The sequence below is a fragment of the Prinia subflava genome, chromosome 3 (genome assembly GCF_021018805.1).
Source record: "Prinia subflava isolate CZ2003 ecotype Zambia chromosome 3, Cam_Psub_1.2, whole genome shotgun sequence".
Classification (NCBI taxonomy): Eukaryota; Metazoa; Chordata; class Aves; order Passeriformes; family Cisticolidae; genus Prinia; species Prinia subflava.
The window spans coordinates 74,244,715-74,266,181 of record NC_086249.1 but is presented as its reverse complement, the minus strand read 5'-3'; the positions used below and the strand labels follow the sequence as shown (position 1 = coordinate 74,266,181).

At 39.1% G+C, this 21,467-nt stretch overlaps 1 protein-coding gene across 14 annotated transcripts in view; it reads left to right on the top strand.

Moving 5' to 3' along the window:
• JADE3 (jade family PHD finger 3) overlaps nt 1–21,467 on the top strand; it is a 64,904-nt gene that overhangs the window by 24,019 nt on the left and 19,418 nt on the right. For all 14 annotated transcript variants that reach the window (XM_063392493.1, XM_063392490.1, XM_063392481.1 and 11 more), the window contains 3 exons: nt 7,558–7,617; nt 8,801–8,883; nt 20,064–20,221. In XM_063392493.1, the coding sequence (XP_063248563.1) occupies nt 7,569–7,617; nt 8,801–8,883; nt 20,064–20,221 (290 nt within the window). In that variant the 5' untranslated portion in view covers nt 7,558–7,568. The remainder of the gene's footprint in view (nt 1–7,557; nt 7,618–8,800; nt 8,884–20,063; nt 20,222–21,467) is intronic.

The window sequence follows — 21,467 nt, the reverse complement described above, 5'->3', positions numbered from 1 at the left end:
GTCCTGCTGGCCACCTCAGCGGGTGCTGGTGCTTGTGTGTTCAGTATCACTGTGACTTTCCTGTTGGGAACTTGTTCCTCATTTCATCATTCTGGGAACTTCCTTGCTCCTCCAGAGAGGGACCTACAGCAACCGGACGGACATGGCTGGAGTGGGCAGGCACAGTACCCTGCTGAGGGTCATGACTCCCTTTCCTGAGGGATGTACCCTTATTTTAGTCTTTTCCCTGCCTGGTAGTGATGCCAGAAGGAGGGTGAGAGGAGCTGGGAGGTGAGTTTGAGGAGTGTTCACCGGGCTGCAGCCAGGCAGGCACACTTCAGGCGTGTAAGCGTGGCGATGCCAGGCAGCACCAGACTGGTTGTGGTTCTAGGGAAGGAAGTGATTTGTTTCTTTTTTGTCTTAAAAACAGACTTGCATTCAAATGCAATATGATGTTTTGAAGGAAATAATTTTGTGTGTCCAAATCTCTGCTGCTGTTTTAGGAAAATGATGTCCTGTTAATAAACAGCTGCTATAAAACCAGTGTTCTGTTCAGGAGCACAAAATTGATAATGAGGACTGAAGAGAGTAGCTCAGAACTACGTACACAGTGGTGTATTTGCTTGAATTAACGACAGTCTGATGTTGTTTATTTTTGTTTTAATTGACTCTGCCCAGATCAGCATTGTCTTCAGGATGTTAATGCTAAAACTGCATGTTTAATGGACAGAAATATTTCCATGTCAGTCTAGCCCAGCTGGCTGTTCTGTGTACAGGCCAACATGTGTAGCTTGCCTCCAAGATGAAAATAAGGCTGCTCAGTCACTGCTGGATGCCAGGAGAGCACTGGGAAGACAGTGCAGTTTAATTTCTTTGTAGCCTCTTCGAGAGTCTCTGCTGAGGTAATGGTGGCACTGCATGTGTTGCTGGTGATTTGTTCATTTGAAGATTTCTGGTTTTTAACAAGCTGCTTGGTGTGAGGCAATTTAGAAGGCCTCTGGTGTAAATCTGCTCCCCTGCCCTCACAGTGGGTTAATGCATGGATGTGCAGAAATTAAAAGCTGTGCTTCTGTTTTCAAGGTAGGAAAGGTACTTGGGGTATGCTGTATTTTATCTTGTCATCAAAGCCCCTTATTAATGTGAAGTAGCATCACTTAACCCCTTTTTATATTTGGAAGGCAAAGTGATGGTCATTAAGTGCTTTTCACTAGACTGAATGATGGATCATCCTGGAAGAAGGGCACATGAAATTATGTCAGGGTTCCCTTTTGGGTCATAATCCGCAATGAATGTGTGTGTGTGATTATATTTGGGATTTCTTCATCCTAGTTTTATGATCTATCAGATTACTTCAGTCTAGAATTTAACAATATCAGGGGTAAGTCATGTTGGAATATGATATTTTGGACTTCTTTTTTTCGTCTCATTTTTCAACCTACAGTGCCTTTGAGGCAAATTGCCAAATTGCTTTATATAAAGAGGTAACGTACAAGGAAGACAGAGTTTGAGACTATGTCTTGTTGCTACTGCTTTTCATATAGACCCATGTTATTAGCCAGATTCCTGTAATGTGCACTTCCTTGCTTGCTACAAGTATTTATTGCCTGATGACAAAGGAATTGGCTGTTGCTGGTACTGCTGCTTCTAAAAACGGGTGCATTCCTCTTTTGTTGAATTACTGATTATTATGTTAATCAAGTATGAAATAGCAGCAAGAAAAAAATTGTTTTCTGGTGGGCGCAGAACAATCTTCACAGAATAATTAATTGTTTTATTTTGGGAGTTAGGGGAGACTAGGATAGATGTGACCACTCTATTATGGACTTCTGGAGTAGAGCAGGAGTATACTACAAATTTTTAAGAGTTTTCTGGTTAGAGTGAAATAAAAAAGCAATCACAGAATTGTTAAGGTTATTATTTTGTTTGCTGAACATCCTCTTCTGTGAATTGTTTAACCTTTCAAACCTTTTTCAGTGTAGCAAATATTGCTACACCAGGTTCTAAGTGAGTATTTTTTCCAGTTTATATGGCCTTTTCGTGAGATTGGATAGGATATTAAAAATAGTAATAAAAAACCTAAACACGAGTGATCTCTCTTCCTCTAGTTATTTGAAAGGTTGTATTAACTCTATTCATATTTTGTAATTTCCCTGGCAGTTGACTATGAAATCTGACCTATTTAAATGGTTTTACTGTACTACATTTCCTGGAGACCTTTCAGGATAATTTGCTTCCTAATCTAAATTTAACAGTTACATAAACCACATTTTGGAGACTTGGAAATTGCTATCTACTGCCTCTGCCTTTTTTTTTTTTTTTTGTAGACAAGCCATATTGTAAAAATGTAAGTACAGAATTTTAATCTGAAATTTGCATATAGCATGTCATTTGGTTTTCATACATAGATGCTGTTTTTAATAAAATAAAGTAGGTTATTTTTTGTCCCACTTGAAAATTTCCATAGTGTTGTGGCCAATTCCATTTTTGTCAGGCTATTTTAAGATGCGAAGAAGTAAAATCTCACAGGTGTAGAATATACTTGCTTAACAGTTTCTTGAATTTTCTGGATCTGTTTTTTCCATCTCTATAGGTCCTAACAGGTACTGAGTAGTGTATGGATGTGTTTAACCTTTGTCTGCAACAAACTGAAGCCAGGATGTACCTGCTATTCTTTGGAGATGCTGTTTTGTTCAGAAATCTTGGCTGGCTTTAAGGATTCATTTTGTGCACTTGTCACTGATGTCTTGCCTAATACTCTGTACAAATTCAGACTCTGATATGTCATCCTTGTGTCTGCTGTTACTGATGAACTATCCAGAGGAATGCATTAGAAAAAGAGGCTAAATGTAATAGTTTATTTGGTAAATTCAGTTGTTTACTCTGGTGCAAATTGAGAATGAAAAAATATTTGTTTGTCTTGTTTCTACAGGTATTTGAAATGGATTTTTGTTTTGGCTAAGGCTTTGAAATTTTGTTACCTGTCTGCTACTTACATGTGCTGCTTGAGTGAATTTTTTTTTTTTTTTTTTTTTTTTTTTTTTTTTTTTTTTTTTTTTTTTTTTTGAGTAATCTATGGTAACTAGCTTTTCAAAAGTGGCAAGTGCCTTAAGTCAGTGCAACATTGATTTTCCTCAGGGGCAGGAGAGAATGGTGGTAGAGGCAAATGGCTGCTTCTTGTTCACATTAGCAGTGTAGACACTTGTGAATAAGCAAAAAGGAGGAAACATAACTTAGAAATCATTAATTACAAAACATATCCCTGAGATTTTTGGAAATATCAGTGTTACTGTCTTAAGATTTTTGCACATGCTGGATGAGGTGTTGATTCCTCTTAGCTTGGGATCCATGTTTTAATTTCAGCCAGGTGGGTGCAGGGTGGCTTTTTCCTGGCTTTCCTTGAAAGTGCAGTGATGTGTTGGATACAAGCATCGCTTCTGTCTCCAGGGCAAAATAACCAATATGTACAGCCTTCTGGAAGCCAGGGAAAGCTGGCAGCACAATGTTGCTGTCTGTGGCTGAGGTTTTCATGGGGTTGTTTTCTGCTTAAACACACAAAAAGGTTCAGGACATCTTGACCTGCATTCAGTTTTTAAGTTGACAGCAGGCAATGAGTCTGATTTCTCTTTTTTAAAGTAGCAGTTCATGTCTAAAGCTGTTTCGTGCAGATTGGGCATAAATGTGCAGCCATGGCTTGGCAAGTCAGAAGTGCAACAGGTGCAGAATATGGTTCAAGCTTAGGAGTAACTCTAGTAATTCATATTAGAAATGATGCCAGCAAATGTTTCATTGCAGTAATTGCCTGGAGAGTTGACTATCTTTTTCCTTGTAAAATGATGATTTCTTACTCCTGCTTCTGTTTTTCAGTTTTCATTTAGAAGATCCCTGAAGGGTGGGCATCTTTAGAATTTGTGTATGTTGTCACAGAAGTGATTTAATAAGATGTTAGTCCCTCTGTGGATTCTGTGGATTAAAAAAAAGGAGGGGTGAAAACACTTAGTATATTATGTTTGTATTTTTAATGATAATTTTTGGGGTAATCTGTGCTTGCCTGTAATGCCTGTGCATTCTTCAAGTCCATAGCGAAAGCACTCGAACTTCCTAAGGCAGTGAGAATCATGATCCAGTGGCTGAGAAACGAGGATTTTCTCCAGGTGTTTTGGGGGGAGGGGATGCGGTGCCACATCCCTTTTGCTCTGCAACAATGTTCCAGTCTTCAGTCTCCAGAGTTGCTGTACGCTGCCTTAGCTTGTACATTGGAACTGCTAGAAAGTGTAAATGTTAAAACTTAAGTCTGTTCAATCAAGAAGTTCGGTGTGCCCATTTGCAAAATGCCTGGACAAACTGAAGGACGCCAGTCTGCTTTGGGGATTTTTGGACTGAAGCTGGGAAAGGCTGACGTCAATTTTCAGGGGGGAGGGGGAGATGTCTCCTGTTTTTCTGAATTGAGCAGCTTCTGATTCTTTTCCATTCTTCAAAGGCAGGTGAAGTGAGGCAGGAGCTTTCCCACTGAATGGATGTTACTTTGGGATCCCTCTCTAGTGTCTAGGGAATGGAAGCATCATTGTCACGGAGCCTTTCTGATGAGCCGTCATGCTTTGGAGTGGAAGTGAGCTGGAAGTTGTGTGGCAGTCCCAGTGTACACAAGGGTACAGCAAAGGGGTTCTCTGTTGAAAAGAAAAGTGAAATCCCTTGTACAGGTGGTCTCTGCTAAATGGTGCTGAGGTTCTGAGTCCTCCTGCATGGTGTGGGGACATAGGGTTAACTTGTTGCCTGCACTTAAATAATGTGACTTACCAAACACAGCACACCTGTAATTTGTTGTAACACTGTGGATTTTTATACACTGTTGATGTGGTTAATATTGCTGAAAAAATCAAGCAGGAATCCAGTACTATTACTATTCAGGGCTTTTTGCCCTCAAGTGACTACTTTTTCTGTTTCTGTCTGCTATCATGGAGGTGTAAATCTCTTGCCTGAGCTGCTACAAACCCAGTTCTCAAATAACAGCTTGTTACTTTTGTTTAGTGTGTGTTTGTTTTTCTACTCTCTTGGAGTTGTTGGCAGAGGTGTGTTTTCTGTTTCAAGTTTTTGTTACACTTGCCATTGCTATGCAAGCTGTCTTTGAAGTGTAGGCATCTCTGCTCTTCTTTCCCAGTTGCCCAGGCAGAAGTCCAGGCTTCCTGGGTGTTCTGTCCTGTAGTTGTATCTCACAACCTCATGTTTGACCGTACTTTAATTGAATGTTCATGTTGTGCTCTGCAGATAGCTGTCCTTAGTACAGAGTTAAAAAGGTTTATAGCTGCATGTTTATATAGACTCTAAGAGATGGGAATCACCTGCCATAAGCTTTCAGCACCTTTTAACAATTGCTCAAAAAATCACCTGAGTATAAAACCAAACCAAGTAGCAAGCACTTTCCTTTCTTGCTAAGAAATGGAAGTGCTTGCTATTTGCTAAGAAATGGAAGTGGGAATGCTGCTCAGCTCACCTAGATGCTTCTTTTTGTTGTCTCCCAAGGTCTTAAAACATACCTGATGATCTTTAAGCCAGGTTGTTTGGAAATGAAGCCTGCCAGCAGATAAGTTGTCATGGGCAGAACCTGCATTTTTTAGGGAGACTTGCATGCTCCAAGGGACTGGGTTTGGCCCGGAGTGCAAGCTTTCAAACAGGCAGTACAGTTTTATTTGCTCTTGATTAAAATCCATGCCTTTAAATTTCACTAGTTGGCAATATGAAAGTAATCTTCTAGACCTGCCTTCAGTACCCTGCAGCCAACTTCAAGTGTGGTGCCCCCAAAACATGTCCAAAGACGAGTCCTTCTGACCTGAGTGCCTTCTACATGCCAAACGGCTTTTATCCAAGTGCTTCATGGAAATTCCTTCATCTGTACAGGCTACCTTACATTGCTTGCTGGAAGTGAAGCCCTGTGGTGTTTTGGGTATTTAATTTTTGATGTCCCTCTTGGACACTGATCTGCACATATAGCATGGCTGCCTTGTCTCCCCTATGTTGCCTGAGCTGTGAGAAGGTGGATTCACATGAAATTATTTGTTATGTATTGGAATTTATACCTTGCTTAAGTGATTATGTGAATGGCCTTTGTCCTGTGTCTTTCTGTCTTCTCCTCAGGTTAAATACGTGACTCAGAAGTTCTGTATCTGTTTTCTTGAAAACTGGAAGCATTGCTTCCTTTGCTTTCAGGAGTGTGGACAATATCTTTTTTTATAACAGATTGAAAGGATTGATTTAAGCTTCAAGTGATCACTGCATTTAGTTTCAGTAAACTCGCTCTCTTAAATACAGAGACTGCTGAAATTTTCCACTAAATTAAACACTTGTTCTGCACACAGTTCAATTTCAATCTCTTCAAAGTCTTTGGGCAGGCTTCTCTTATCTGGAGATCTTGTTTATCCCGTGGTATTTGGATAATCTCAAGACCCATTGTACAGTAACTAATGTGGAGTGCTTATCAAATGGGATATTGAGCTGTGTTGCTTTTTTTAATGGCATGGGGTTATGTTTAAGCCATGGAGCTGCTTACATTTCAGGTGTGGCCAAGCTGGCACTTAAGTGTACTGCAGACATTTCAGGTTCAGCTATCTCTAACCTACTTGAGCATATCTTCTGCTTAAAAACAAGCAAAAAAATAGAGTTCTTGTATATTCCTCCAGAATTACTTTTTACTTCTTTTCTCTATTGTTTTTCTCATTCAATCCAATACAAACATAGTGGTGATTTTTATTTAGTGCTATTAATTGTAAACTGTTATTGAACCTTAGTTAACAAATGTAACATTGGATATTAAAAAGTGGCAGGACTAATAAGAAGATATGTGGATTTTTCTTGGCACTTGTTTAGAGTATATAGCTGATAGCTGTTTTGATTTTTCTTTTGTTAAGTAGAAGTGCAGAAAGTTCTTACCCTCCCTCTCTAGCATTACATGTTCAAAAATGAATTTCAAAAAGTTCAATACCTTTTTTTAATGCAACTGGTGCAATGCCACTGAAGTATTTCTCAGTGATACTCTTGATCACTTCTCAAACTTCTGAAAATCACATTGTTTGTGAAATAAATGGTGATAAATGGCATCAGTGCTGCTTTCTATGATTGTCCCTATTTAAAATCTGCGTTTTGCTTTGTATGGATGCCTTAAGGTTTCTTTGTGCTGTTTGTTTGTTTGTTTAGTTTTTTAAAGGTGTCTTATATTTCTAAATCCTTGCCTTGCTGTGCATCCACCTTTTTTCCTGGCCTCCACCCGTCTCTCAGCTAGCTACTGCCACCATGGCAACTCTTCCTCCAGCTGAACAGATGGGACATTGAGCCGAGCACTGCACCGCTCATGCCCTGCCGGGAATCAGCTGGCGGGTTGCACTTCTTCCTGCAAAATGAAAAGCAAGCTCTGCCCAGCAGAGGCATGCTGGTTTTGAGGGTGCTTGGTTTCACAAATAATACTGTGATCTAATAGTTGCTTGCAGAAATAAAACCTTTGCCTTCAGTGTGAACAACTTGGCATCAGCCAGCAGCCCCGGTGATTTTCTGGTAGAACAGTTGCCATCGACCTTTTTCTTTTCTCTTTAGGATGCGTCAGGATGAAACGCCACAGGCATCTAAGCACCAGTGACAGTTCAGACAATGAGAGTAAGTAATACCTGCTAGTTTTTCTTTGGTCTGTCACCCCCTTGTGGTTTCCTTCTGTGGTTTGAGGGCGAACCACTTCACCTGTTCAAATTCAAAAAAATATGTTTCTTGATTGATTTCTTTTTGCATTTGTGGTCTTTGGTGGCCTGAATCATGTTATAGGAGAAAAATAAGGCAAAGGATCTTATGAGGGGATTTTTGAGTATGCTTGGAATTTCAAGAGAAACTTCTATATCTTTCTCATTCATAGTTGGCAAGAAGAAATTTGTAAATCAAGAGAAATTTTACTGCCCAGGATTCCATTCTGTGATTATTTTTTATAAAATAATCCTGTTTGTTGTCTCATGGTATGCAGAACTTCAATGTTAAAATAGTTGGGGGTGGCAAGTTACTTAAGCATTAATGTGTTAGAATTATAATCAGTCTATTGTTATGTTATACTATTTCTTGATCTACTCCTCTTTGGTCTGTTCAACGATTTAGTAAAGTTACATTTTAAGTGTTCCTTGGCAGACATCTACCTGAATATCTTTCCATTTTATCTGCAAGAAACCCAAAACAGAACAACCTTGTGTGGCAGGGTCTTGTTTGTTTCTTATAAACCTGTGCCTGTCTAAAAGTTCTATAGGTAATAATGAGTAATAAAGCTCTATATAATAATAATGATTCATTGTCATATTCACCTCAAGTCATTGCTGTATCCTCTGCTGAAATAACATTTTGCCAGAAACATCTAACATATCACACTAGGGGGTTTTTGCATCTCTTATTAGCACATTTTAGTATCATTGCTTTGTTCTTCAGGGTTGGTGGGTTTTTCTGGGATTTTTTTTGAGTGTTTTCAAACTCTGTTTTATTCTTCCTTCCACTTTGTTAGAAGGGAACTAAATGAAGGAAAGCAGTCTGTCTGCTTGTTTCTGTTTACTCATGCTTGTATTGAGCAGAGCAGAATGTACCCATAAACTTGTGTGCTGTGGTTTTATAAAGAACAAGTAGAACAGGAGGAGCTGAAATTAAGCCTACAGACTGCCTAACAGGTTTTTTTTGCCCACATCTTGTCAAAGAATTATAATTCAAGAGATTGGAGTGCCTTGTGTTTTACTGGAAAAATTAAATGAATTGAACTGAGCTATAATGATCCTTTTTTATTTCTTCTTTTCTTCTCTTTTTATTTTTTTAACAGGTCCTTCCACTTCCTTTTCTTCTTGTTCTAAATACAGGAGCAAGTCAAAAACACCAGCAAATGAACAAAAGAAGCCTGCTGAGGTAAGGACTGGGTTGGTCACTGGTTGGTAGTTTTCTTTCCTACAGTTTTCATGTTTCTAAGCCTTGAAGAAGTCAGCTCTGAATCTCATGCTGCTGAGTCCTTTTGTCACCTGTCAGATTCTCTGTGAATCTGCATTTTCCTCACTGTGTGAGTGTTACAGGAACTCTGGTGTTTGATGAACCAAAATGACTTATGGGATTTGCAGATAGTAACGTAGTTTGTTCTTTCCAGGAATTTTAATATCACTTTGAAATTGGCAAAAGCTGGTATGGTCTTATGATTTGACAGCATGGCACAGAGAAATGGTTCATATGTATGTGTTTGGGAAGGTTATTGTCTTTCTGTTTCAGGATGAAACAGTGGGACACGTAGGTGGATAGGATGTGCAGTGTATGCAGTGTTTACTCTGCTACTTTGTTACTCTTGGCTTTTTACTGTCAATGTGGCATTTTAGTTTACTCTGACATCTCCACCTGTTAGAACCTCAACACCTACCACCACTGTCACTGGACCTGTACTGACCCAGTTAATAAACTGACATTCATGCACAATCCAGTGCCCAAAGCCATCCTATCGACCATTCTATTGGTAGCCCCTCTTAGTGGAAGATTTGTTGGCTGCCTCCTTCAGATTTTTTGCTTGCTTTCTTAAGGGCTGAAGTCAGATACTAACTGCAAATTGAAGAAATATTTCTTGTAGCTGGTTCCCTGTACTTGTTATCACATTGCCTCTGAATGACTCTTTCAGAGTTATAGTATGACTGCTGAGAAAAGCCTGAAAGACCCCATTTTATTTCTATAGAATTTAAGGTTATGTTCCAGAAGTTGTTTACTATATCAGTAGCTTTTAACCTGAGTGGTTACTGCTGTGCAAGGTTGTGTGAAATATGTAGATTGTACTCCTATAGCTTAAGCTATTCAGCAAACATGCTTCATGCTTCTTTTCTAAATGATGCTAACCAGGTGGATTTGGTGTGGTAAGAACAAGGTAAAGGATACAGAATGTGTCATTTCTTTGGAAGCTTAATTCTTATTACAAGTCAGTTCAAGAAAACTCACTTATTTCTAAAAGAAAATGCAAAATAGTCGTAAGAAGTAAAATTGGCTAGAATTAGCTACCTAGTGTTTTATTTGCAGCCATCAAGAAGGTTAAGAAAAACCCACTAAGCTTTTTGCCTTTAAGATGTTGTTATGAGGATTATGGTTCTGTAAGAATTTAAATCTTAAAACAGCTTGTGGCTACTAAGGTCTTGCAAGTGCTGCTCATGTGTGCTTAGGCAGTAGCCTTGTTACCAGTCAAGCTGTGCAAATGGGAGCTGGAGCACATACATTACCAGGCTTGTTGCTGTTTGAAATACACCTTGGTGCTAGGCCCTTACCAGTCCCTTCTTTCTGCCCAACCATCCAGTTTTCTTCTTGTAACTCTTCATCTTAGGGATTGCCCAATTACTATTGTTATTATTAGCCTTCTTTCAGTTTGCTCCATTTTTTTCTCCAGGTGCATATGCACATTAAAACAATAATTAGGAAGATGTGGTCCAGGTATGTACCATACAAGCGTTCTGTTTATGTAATTTCTAGGAATTAAAATGAGTTTTCAGTTCCACCTTTTGAGATCATCTTTGCTGCCTTTTACCAGTTCCAAGGCAAAATCTTGATTCCTTTAATGCTTGAAAATATGAAACTTTGAATAACAAAATCTGGAATATACACTCAATTTTTAAAGTCTATTAATAATGTAATCCTTCTAGTAATACTGGAATATCTTTGTCATATTTGATTTAAGATTCTCCTCCTGGGGAAAAAAAAAAGAAGGAAAAAAAAAAAAAAGAGGGGAAAGAAATCCCAAACTTTAGACTGTATCCTATTTGGAAAGAGTCTCCTGAGTCCAGCAATTAAAAGATCCCTGAAACAATCTCAGTTCTCCTGGAAAGGGAATGGAAGGGAAGGTGACAGTAGTGCTGGACCTCTTGTACATGAGACTTCTGGCGATTTTGTAAGTTTTTGCTTTTGTTCCACTAAAAGCAAGCGCTCCCTCCAGCCCCTTGAAAAACATATGCTGGGAAGTGTATTATATGAAATGCTTTTGTCAGCAGAGCATTGAAATTGATTATTTATGCATCAAGTGGTGACAAAGGTACAAAGCAAATACTGAAAAGGGACCCAACTACACACCCTTCCAAAAACCATGTTGTAATCTCACAAGCTTTTTGTAGTAATAGTTGTCTAATATCTATTAGATAGAAATTTAAAATTTCAGGCTGACAGCATCTCTTTAGCAAGGCCTCTCTGTAACAAGTTGGCATTGCTCTCCTTTCATTCACCTCTTCTTGCCAGGCAGCAGGCTGTTCCTTGAGTTAGTGATGCAGAAAAATCTAGAAGGTCAAAGCTATAAATAGCTGTTTGGAAATATTTTTGTTCATGGTCTTCATGCATTAATTTTTCTTTCGTGCTAGTGAGCCTTGGTTTTTAAAATAAATTGGATGTGAATACATAGGATTTCTTCTCCTTTCTCTACCATCATCAGCCCAACCTGAGTACCTGGGTTCTCTTCAAGTAAAAGCTTGTGTTTGGTACTCCAACAAGCAAGTAGTGAGTGCATGTGGCAGTTCAGGACTTACCTAAATATGCTGGTGTCCTCTGAGGTTGCCTGTAAAAAGTGATGAGGACTGCTCATCTGAGGACTGCTCTGCCTTGCATTGCCTTCCAGGTGCTTAGAATCCAGCTGGGTTTGGGAATGGCCACAGTGGAGTGAGGTCATCTGGTGTTACTGCCAGGCCAAGAGGTGTCATTTTAAAGTGCAAATGTTAAAACCCATTTCCAGAGCCTGTTATCAATCCAGAAGGGATGTTACTGGGTTGAACCTGGTTTCAACTTGCTCCAGTTTCCTCCTTGGAGAAGGTGAGAACAAGGGAAGCCTTTAATGAGGCTTCTTCAGACCATTGTGCCTCTGTAGGTAATGTCAAAAGCAAGGCTGTGTCTCTTTCTCACTGTTTCCCTTCTGGATTATGATCTATCACAAACTACTGAAATGGTGATTTAAAAATCCTGTTATCCAATTAGCCTTAGCATTTACTGTGAATAAATTAGCAGTGTTGATGCAAGAGGCACACCAGTAATATAAAGTCGTAGCTGGCTTGGAGACTCATGATGATGTTGGCCACATAGCATTTGTGGTGTTGCCTCTCAGTGGATTTAAACTTAGACAGGAGGGACTCACAGCCTTCTGCAGCAGGCTGTGTGGGAGCAGCAGGGCAGGAGGCATTTGGATGTCTGGCTCAGCATGAAGCTTGTACTTGGCAGTTTCCTGTCTCCGTGAAAACTGTGGCAGAAAATGATGGCAGAGTAGTGGGAATCATTTTTGCAGGGAAAACCTGTTAGCTGGACTGTCCTGAATGACTGACTGGGTCTTTTCTCTTATGCTTGTGGGGTCACAAAAGAGCCTAAGAGGTCTTTATGACACTCAAATTTATGTATATCTTTTTTTCAATCCTGTCTCCCTCTTGAAACTGCAAAGAAGTTAAGTTAGCATTGTGCTTTTTTTTAAAACCCTTTCCATATAACATGGCAATATTTTACCTCTCTGCAAATAAGTTTGGGATCTCACAGCAAGAGTAGTTTTTAATCCCTCATTGCTGATTGTGACAGCTGTATTATCATGTGAAATGCAGCTTGTCTTCCAAAAGTAAATGGTCTGCATTCATTATTTGGGTACGTGAAACTCTTTTTAGTGGTATTTAACTGCCACATAAATTGTCAGTCTTGATCCTGAGAAGCACCCTGCAAGACTAGACTCTTGGCAGCAAATGGACTCTTTTTGCAGTTTGAAATGCTTGATTTTGTTCTATGAATGAATGGGCAACATGGTTAAATTATATTGCTTTGCATGTACTGTGTGTATTAAGAGGTTGTCACTTCTATGTGCATGCTTACCTTAGAAAATTCTGAATTATCTGAGACGTGTACAGGCTTCTCAAGACCTCTGGCAAACATGCATTATCCATGAGCTACTTTTTAGCCTGCTTGGGTTAGTTGATTTTAAAAATATATGTAAGGTGGGAGGTACAAACTCATCAGTTACTTCTGTGATTTTTTTTTTCCTTTGAGATACTGTCTCAGGCTACTTGAACTCTTTGGGAAGAGGTGACACAAATGCAGAAAGGTATGGAAGAGCTTACTTGTGAAAAGGCTGAGCTATTTCACCTTTGAAGTAAATGAGCAGGCATAACAGTAAAGTATGAATGGGTTGGAAACAGCAGAGCTAGAGTGCTTCAGTCCTGCCTGTCCTCGTGATGGAAGAACTGGAGAGAAAAGGCAGTCATGAGCATTGAAAAATGAGGCCAAAAGTTAGAAAATCTGTAGCAATTAAAAGGATATCCTTTTCATACAATTAGGCTGGGAAGCTCATCTGCTACAGGAAGTTGTTGAGACTAAGAATTAAACAAGATTAAAAAAGGAATTGGACAGATGATAGCAAGTACAGATTTTTTAAAATAGCTGTATAAATTAATGCCACTTTAAAAATTGATTGTTAGGATTAACCCCCAAATCCAAAGCTTATGTCTGATTAGCAACCAGAAGGAAACTTGACATGTTCTTGCACATTCTTCTGGCTCATGAGATACTGTCAGAGACATGATGTTAGGTAGCATTGATTTAGTATCCAATTTCCTGGCTTTTCATATACATGCTTGTAAAAGGAGGCTAGGATGATTCATGGCTACTTAAATGAAAATTACATTTAATTTGCTTGAGTCCTGGATAATTCATTAAAATAATTTTAGGGAGGAGGAGGTTTTAACATTAGGATTTACTGCCTTGCTTATCCAAATTGTGTGGATGCTTGGGAACTACAAATTTAATTCTACAGATATTCCTTACTATCACAGCATTTTTAACATTTGAAGTTTCTCAGTCCAGTTGGTATATGTGCCTGGAACTGTAGTTTCATTTCCATTTGAAATTTATGTTGCCTTTTATTTACTTTGCTGCCAAAAATCCCTCAACCAACCAAAATCCAAAGCAAACCTGCCTTAAGTTTCTACACTTCTCTGTAAGATAAGTTTCTTAGTTCACAAACTTCATGCCCAGGCTGCAATCTATTAACAAGAACAATTCTGCCTCTCCAGGATGAGCTCACCAAATTCTGTTCCTGGAGCTTCATCCACTGTAAATGAGCAGTCTTTTGCACATACTGTCAAAAATCCATACAAAAATAAAATATGCTCAGATGCTATGTGGCTGTATTACAATCCTAATAGGTCACATTAGAATTTAAATTTTTATTATTTATGAGGTGATTCTAGTGTAAACCTGCTGCTTCATAAGTGTGTTTGCTGAGGGCCTGTATTATTGTGAGAGCTACAATAGTAGAGTAAGCCTTAATGCTTTGGGGTGCTTATGGGAATAGAAGTTACTAGAGCCTTTCAAAAGAGAGTAAAGAAAGATGATTTGACCCTCAACATGATGGAAAAACTCTTGCAAAATTTACATTTCACATAAACTCAAGTGTTTGACAATGGAATTTCAAACCTGGCCTTCGAGATAGGTTGGGAGGAACACCAAAATCTAGGAAAATGCTAGCTATTGTCTGGTTAGAGAGTGTGCTGGCCCTCGTTCCATGCTGTTTGCTGTAAAAGATTTAATATACTTTTGCAAGGAAGACAGGACACAGTAGTTCCCTGTTCTGGAGGATGAAATAGGAAAGCCTTATAAATATGATTGCTTGGCAAAAAATTTTAAGAATATGAAACCTGTAAGCTAAGTAGAAATGAAGGCGAACTTTGGGGTGTAAGATGCCAAGCTATTAGTTAGTGAACAACTAGAAAACAATGGTTTAGCCGGCTGAAGGAGAATCCCTCTTGATTGGACAAAAAACCCTTGGCAAATAAAGGGATGCCAAGGGTCCAAAGGTTGGGGAGACACTGCCCCTGTGGCAGGGAAGAAAAAAAGGGTCTAGAAACCAGCTTTTAGGGTTTAAAATGTAACACAGTATGGTAATGTAGTAAGTCTTATAGGCTGTATGTAAATTCTGTAAGATTTGTGTCTTTTACTGGTTGGATGATTGTAAATTAGCATATTTAAGACAAATAGAGATGTAATGTAGTGTAACAGGAACTTACTTCTCCTCTCTCTCCTCTTGGCTAGCCCTTTCTCTCCCCCTCTCTCTCTCTATTGCTCTTGCTCTCTCTCTCCTGGGCACGCTTCTAGCTGTGGCTGGCAGCTTTAGGCAGAGCTCTTTAGGCACAGCTCTAGTACAGAGCTCTGTACTCACGACCCTATGCAATAAACCACGTGTTTCAAGAGCTGCCCCGGCTCCACAGATATCTCGTGACCGTCCCCGACTCTCCTACAGTTCCCTCCTGCTTTTTAAAAAATCTGTTTCTGAGCAGTGGGTCTTCTGCCTCCCTAAGTGATGTGTGTGAACTGCAGAGCCTGTTGCAGAGTTCTGCTGGGTGCAGGGGAAGCCTCACGACTGAAGCAGTTACCTGCAATCCAGCATAGAGTGGGCTTTGATTGTAACAAGAGCAGTTAACCCATAATTCCTTTAAGCCTTGGAGGTGTGGTTCCCAGTCATGGCCTAGATGCCTGTGATAAGTGACTAACCCATGTTGGGAGTTTGTAAGCAGTTGATCAAAGTACCTGAACGCATGGAGAGTGTCACAAGATGAGGTATTGGCTTTCATTTAATTTTTAAGAGATGACACAATCCATTTATTTTTGCTCACACATGCATTTGGGCGAGACATGGTGAATGAGCTGTGGCATCAGTCAGCTTTGGTAGTAGCTTGCAGAGGGGTATTGGAAAAGGAATTTCACTCATTTCTTTCTTTTCTTAATGTGATTTTAAGTTTGCAGTGGTCATGAACAGAAGGTGCCCAACAGTCTGTGCAGATCTGATGTTTGCATTGTTCATCAAAGATGGGGCTTGTAGAGGGCCATTTTATTGTCAAGACCATTCTCTGTTTTCAGTGCTAGTATTTTATTGTAATTCTCTATAGTATTACTTGTATTCTCCCTTATATCTTTAATGGATAAGGATACTTCATGCAAAATCATATTCTTTGTTTCAGAACCTGATTTATTCAGAGTAAGCACAGCAGGGTCCAATGAGGGAGGTTATATATTGCATTTCCATAGAGTGCTTCCAGAAGGACTTTGGGTTCAAATCATCGATGGCTTTCAGTGAAGCATTTTAAAATAAATTCTAAGAAGTTAATTTTCCTCAGACATGCGCTTCTAAAATAATTTCTAAATAGGACTCAGAAGTCTGAAAAACAAATATACGAACCATATCTTTGATATCATTGTTTATTGGTGTATTAGTGCTTTGGGGGAGCAGATCATCCATATTTCTCAAGACTTTTTGTAGAATTTAGCTTTTAAAGCCTTTATAGATGTCAATGTGTCTGCAGAGCTGACTAGGAGGTTTTCATTTCCTCAGCAAAAGCAGGCAGATTTCTACTGCCGAGCAAAACACTAATATTGACCTGTCCTGGTTTCAGCTAGGGTAGAGCTAATTTCTTCTCCATAGCTGTTGCAGTGCTGTGTTTTGGATTTGGAATTAATATGGTGTTGATAACACACTGATGTTTTGATTATTTGGTAATTCGTGTTTATCCCAAGTCAATGACTTTTCTTTTTTTACATCTCATGCTTGTCAGTGAAGAGGTATGCAATAAAAAATAAACAAACCACAATACCAAAAAGACTGGGAAAGAGCATAACTGGGATAGGTGACCCAAACTGACCAAAGGGATATTCCACACCATAGAATTGTTATATAAACTGGGGGAGTTACCCAGAAGGGGACCTGGTCTGCGTTTGCGAAGTGGAGTCTGCATTGGTCAGTGCGTGGTGAGCAACTGTATTGTGCATCACTTGTTGAGGGTTTTTACTTTTTATTATCGTGGTTGATACTATTATTTACCATTATTGTTGTATTTTACTTTATTTTCAATTATTAAACCTTTCTTATCTCAACATACATGTTTTACTTTGATTCTCCTCCCCATTCCACCAGGTTTGGAGGGGAAGACATGGGAGGGGTTGAGAGACCGGTTAAGTAGTGCTTCATTTCCAGCTGGGCTTAAAACCACAACATGACAAAAGAACAAGGTTTTTTTGTTCTGGATTTAAGCCCTACTTCTAAAGCATGAAATATGTAATAGAAGTTCTCAATGAAATGGTAACGATTAGATTATGAGACAATGAAGACATAAACAGACACATTTCATTGATGTAATTTAATCAAAGTGCTGCACTGTTTGTGGTTGAAGCTAAAAATTCCTGGCAGCAAAATAAAATTTTAAAGTTCAGACCAAGCAGTCTTGCATAGTAAAGCTAAAACTCATTTGTACTTTCATGCTCTCTCTGCTAAAAATTATTTTTAAGAAATCCCGCTGTCCCACAGTAACTACTGTGGAATGCTCTGAGTGATGGGGACTTTCCCACTTCTGTGTGTACGCAGCTGGCTCTGGGAGCTGCACTCGGTTATAGCTCAGCTCTGCAAGGCCTTGTTCTGTTGTGTGCTAAAGACACTCGGCACCAGCTGAGTCTGGTTGTGAGGAGTGATGTTTCTGGATGGGAATACCTTATAAACCTAGCTTGGGCATGCTCATTTTTCAGGTATTTTCAATATGTATGATATTACAGGTGATGTTAAAATGAAGTTGTGGGATTTATATAAGGTAAAAAGTAGAACTGCTTTGTGGTGATTGAAAGATGACCACTGTGCCTCATGGGCTGACTGAAAATGCAGGTGGTTCTTGCCAAGAGGGGAGAGTGTGTGCTGTGGAGCAGACTAGCTGTTGTTCTATGGACACAGCAAAGGAGCAGCATTGTTTTTCAAATAAATGTTGGAAAAGAAACAGCCATGAGGAGAAGCTGACTATCTCAGTCCTGAAGGCGTGTATGCTGCTGTTTGTATAGATGGCTTAGTTCATAGCCTGAAGTAGAATTTACTTGATTTGTCAGAAAACTTTCTTTGGGTCCCCTGAGTGTTTTGGTTTACTTCCACAACAAAGGAAATACAGACTGAGTATTCTCATACGTTGTCCTCTGAGAGTATTTTACTGTTGGAAGACTCTGCTTTGCCACACGTGAAGAAATGAAGAATGACTAGAGCTAAAGACTGTAATGATTCCAAGTGTCTGCAGGAAATCCTCAGTTGCACTGTTAATCACAAGTATGAACAAGCAATTCTTAGGAAGTCTTAGCTGAGTTTTTGGAGTCCCTTAAGTTTTCAACAGTTATTTTTTTTATTGATTAAATCTTTGACCTTCAGTAGTACCTGTACTGCAAACTGTAGAAATCTGAAGCTGAGAACTGAATGTTGTGGTGTGGCAATGGTGTGGTCAGTACTTACAACAGTCAAAAGAAACCAAGAAGTTCATGCTCCAGGGGATTTACGCTCTAAAAATAGAGATACGGTTCGCATACATAATGGATAATCAGAAGGTTTGCTGCTAAGCAATGTAGTTAGAATACTGATACCTTTAATAGCATTTTTCATCTAATGGTTAAGAAATAATGGATTTGGTATTAAGTACTTCACTTTTACATTCTGTCAGTGGCTTAATAGGTAGTTTGTAAAGCACTTACCTCAGATAAGATTTGAGAAAGATATTTTCTGGTAATTAAAGCAGTCATTGCACTTTTCCTGTATCATACTTTTTCCTTCTGGTGTTTTTTGGAATTGTGCCCTGTTAGTGCATCTCATAATCCTGGCTCTGTACCTATAACACAGAAAACTAAAATGTCTTTTAAGTGGCAAAAATCATTTTACATTTTATTTTTTGATGTGTACATATAGTGCTTGCAGTCTCAATGCTTTCACCTGTTAGGTACCTGAGGAATTTTATACAGAAGACAGCAGTGAACAGTCTGTTCTGAACCAAGGCAGATAACACATTAATAGCAAATACAAGACCCTTGAGTCTGTGGGTTTGAGTACCCTCGGTCAGCTTGGTCTCCTGCCTGCCCATATGAGATGTAGTTGTAGAACATAATGAAGTAAGGCTGATGTTCCAGGTCACCAGCAGCTGTTTAATACCTTTTTAGCACAGAGACTTTTTTAGTAATGTTTATTTGATGATTTCCAAGAACAGCTGAGAATTTTTGCAGTAGGCATAACTGGTCTGGTACTGTCAAATTGAAAAGGGTACATGAAGATATTGGGCTCTGGAATAGTTAATTACTTTTCTGGTTATAAAACTGAATGAGTAAGAAGAGAGTTCAACCTGTCACAACTTATTGGAAGGATATTTTTAATTTCATTTTATTGCCCTTTGAGGATTTGATTTCTCATTCCAATAATACAGTTAATTAGTTGCAATGTCTCCCTAAAACCAAGCCACAGTCCCTGTTTTGCTTTGCTGAACGTGAGGCTGGTACAATGTAGTAGCAGAGGAAAAGACCCACAGAGGATATACACACCTTTTATTTAAATTGTACGCACCTGTAGTTGACAGATATTGACATTGACTGATAATCATGGTTGTAAAAACTTAACTCTGTGGAGCCAAGTGGCTGGAGATTTGCTGCTTATACTTTGCTTTGTATGAGGGTGGTGTTTCATTGTATAGGTTTGCTAAAAGATGCTGAGGCTGGATTTTGTCCATCACTGCTTAGACACAGAGCAATGTAGGTCCTGTGTTCCAGCAAAGGAAGCTGTTCATCTTCAGTCTCAGAGATTCCAACCAATAAAACTTCAAGTGGTTTTAATAAATGAGCAAGTGCCTATCCATCAGTTTTGCCAGGGCAACTGTTTGTAGCCCATGATGAATATGACAGTTTAAAATAGCTGAACTGAGTGAAAGAAAAGGATATCCTACCTTGAAACAGCCTACAGACTGGCAATAAGCTGATTGAAAATATGGTGAGGAATCTTGAATCAGATGCAGGCTTCCTTTCTCCTCTCTCTGGTTACCTGTAAAAACCTGCTTCCTTCTGGTTAGCCTTTGGGCAGCAACATGGTTTTGAAGTAGTGTAAACTATTTATCATCCTGTACCTAACACGCTAAAAATTAATAATCTAGGTGGTTTCAAATTGATTTGCTTGTGTTGATACTCTTTAAAAAAATCAGCAATGTATATGCATTGTTTCAGTGTAGCTAAAACACCTGCCACATTCTTTACCGCAGCGCTCTTTCTCAAATGCATCTTTGCGTTTCCTGCAGGTGTTCCGCAAGGATCTCATTAGTGCCATGAAGCTCCCAGATTCTCACCATGTCAACCCTGATGAGTATTACGTCTTTGCGGACACGTGGAAACAAGAATGGGAAAAAGGGGTTCAGGTTCCAGCCAGTCCAGAAACGATTCCACAGCCTTCTCTCAGGTATTGGTGATCAGATGTGGATCATGTGCACAAAATGGCAACTCAGAGAAGATGATCTCTCAAAACCAAGTTGTCTAAGTGCAGTCAGCTTTTCTCTGTTGGTATGTTTAAATCTTCAGTGCAGCAGCCTTCAGACATGTTCTTAAACCACACAAGTGCCTATTTGGAAAATGTTTCTGTGGCGCTTCAGTCCAGATCTTATTCTGTCTGCATGCTGTTACAGTATCTACATTGTGAGTGTAAAAAGATCTTTTTTCCTCAGTCACATGGTGCTATGGATTAAAAGCTGTTTTTTATTTGAGTATAGGGAGTTGAATGAATTAAAAATAAACCCATATCTTATGCATATTACTTGAAACGTTTCCCTACACAGCATGATAATATAGAGCACTAGGCAGGCAGTAATCACTGATACCTGGTAAAATTACTCATTTGTTTATATAATCTAATTTTGATTATTCTCAATGTTCTAACCCTTTCTACCTTCTCTCACCACAGTTGGCTGCTTAACATTATAGAAATTCAGTGATCTCAGATTCTGGAGACAGATAAAGAATCTTCTGTTCTCTCACACTGTGTTTAGACTAGGGAAACATAGCACTGTAGTCTTGCAACCCTTCCTGGTGGAAACAAAGCATGTTTCAACACAGGAAGGTTGATTCCAGCGTGGTCTTCAAGACAAAGATAAATGAATTTTCTGGTGAAAGTGCTGACCCAGCATAATTTAATTTCCACTGAGGTGATTGTCAGTACCAACTTATTAAAAATAAGTATATTGCAGCTCATACCAACAGTATTATATTAGAGGAAAAAAATTGCTATAGATTTGGCTGGACTGGAGAAAAGAAAAGCTCACAAGGGAATTAAAGGAAACAATGACCAGGGTGAAAGGGGATGAAAATGGCAGAAGGATATTGTTTGTGCTAACATTGATAACCTACATTGTCCAGTCAAAATTAGGTAGGATACATCTTGACAGCTGCCTCCTCCTTCTTTGCTGCCTTATTTTCCAGAGTTTTTATCTTTTCCTTGTCCTGTGGAGAGTTGGCTCCAGAAAGGATGTAGAGCTGCTCATGCATAGCACTGTTCCATTCTGTATCTCTCTGGCTTCCTTCCATATGTAGGGCTTTTTGCATTGAATTCAGAGAAAGATTGAACTTTATCTAGTAAAGATTATTCTTTCCATTCCAAAATCAAACCAATCAAACACTTGAGTTTTATCTCCAAAAATACTCGAAAGGTTGAG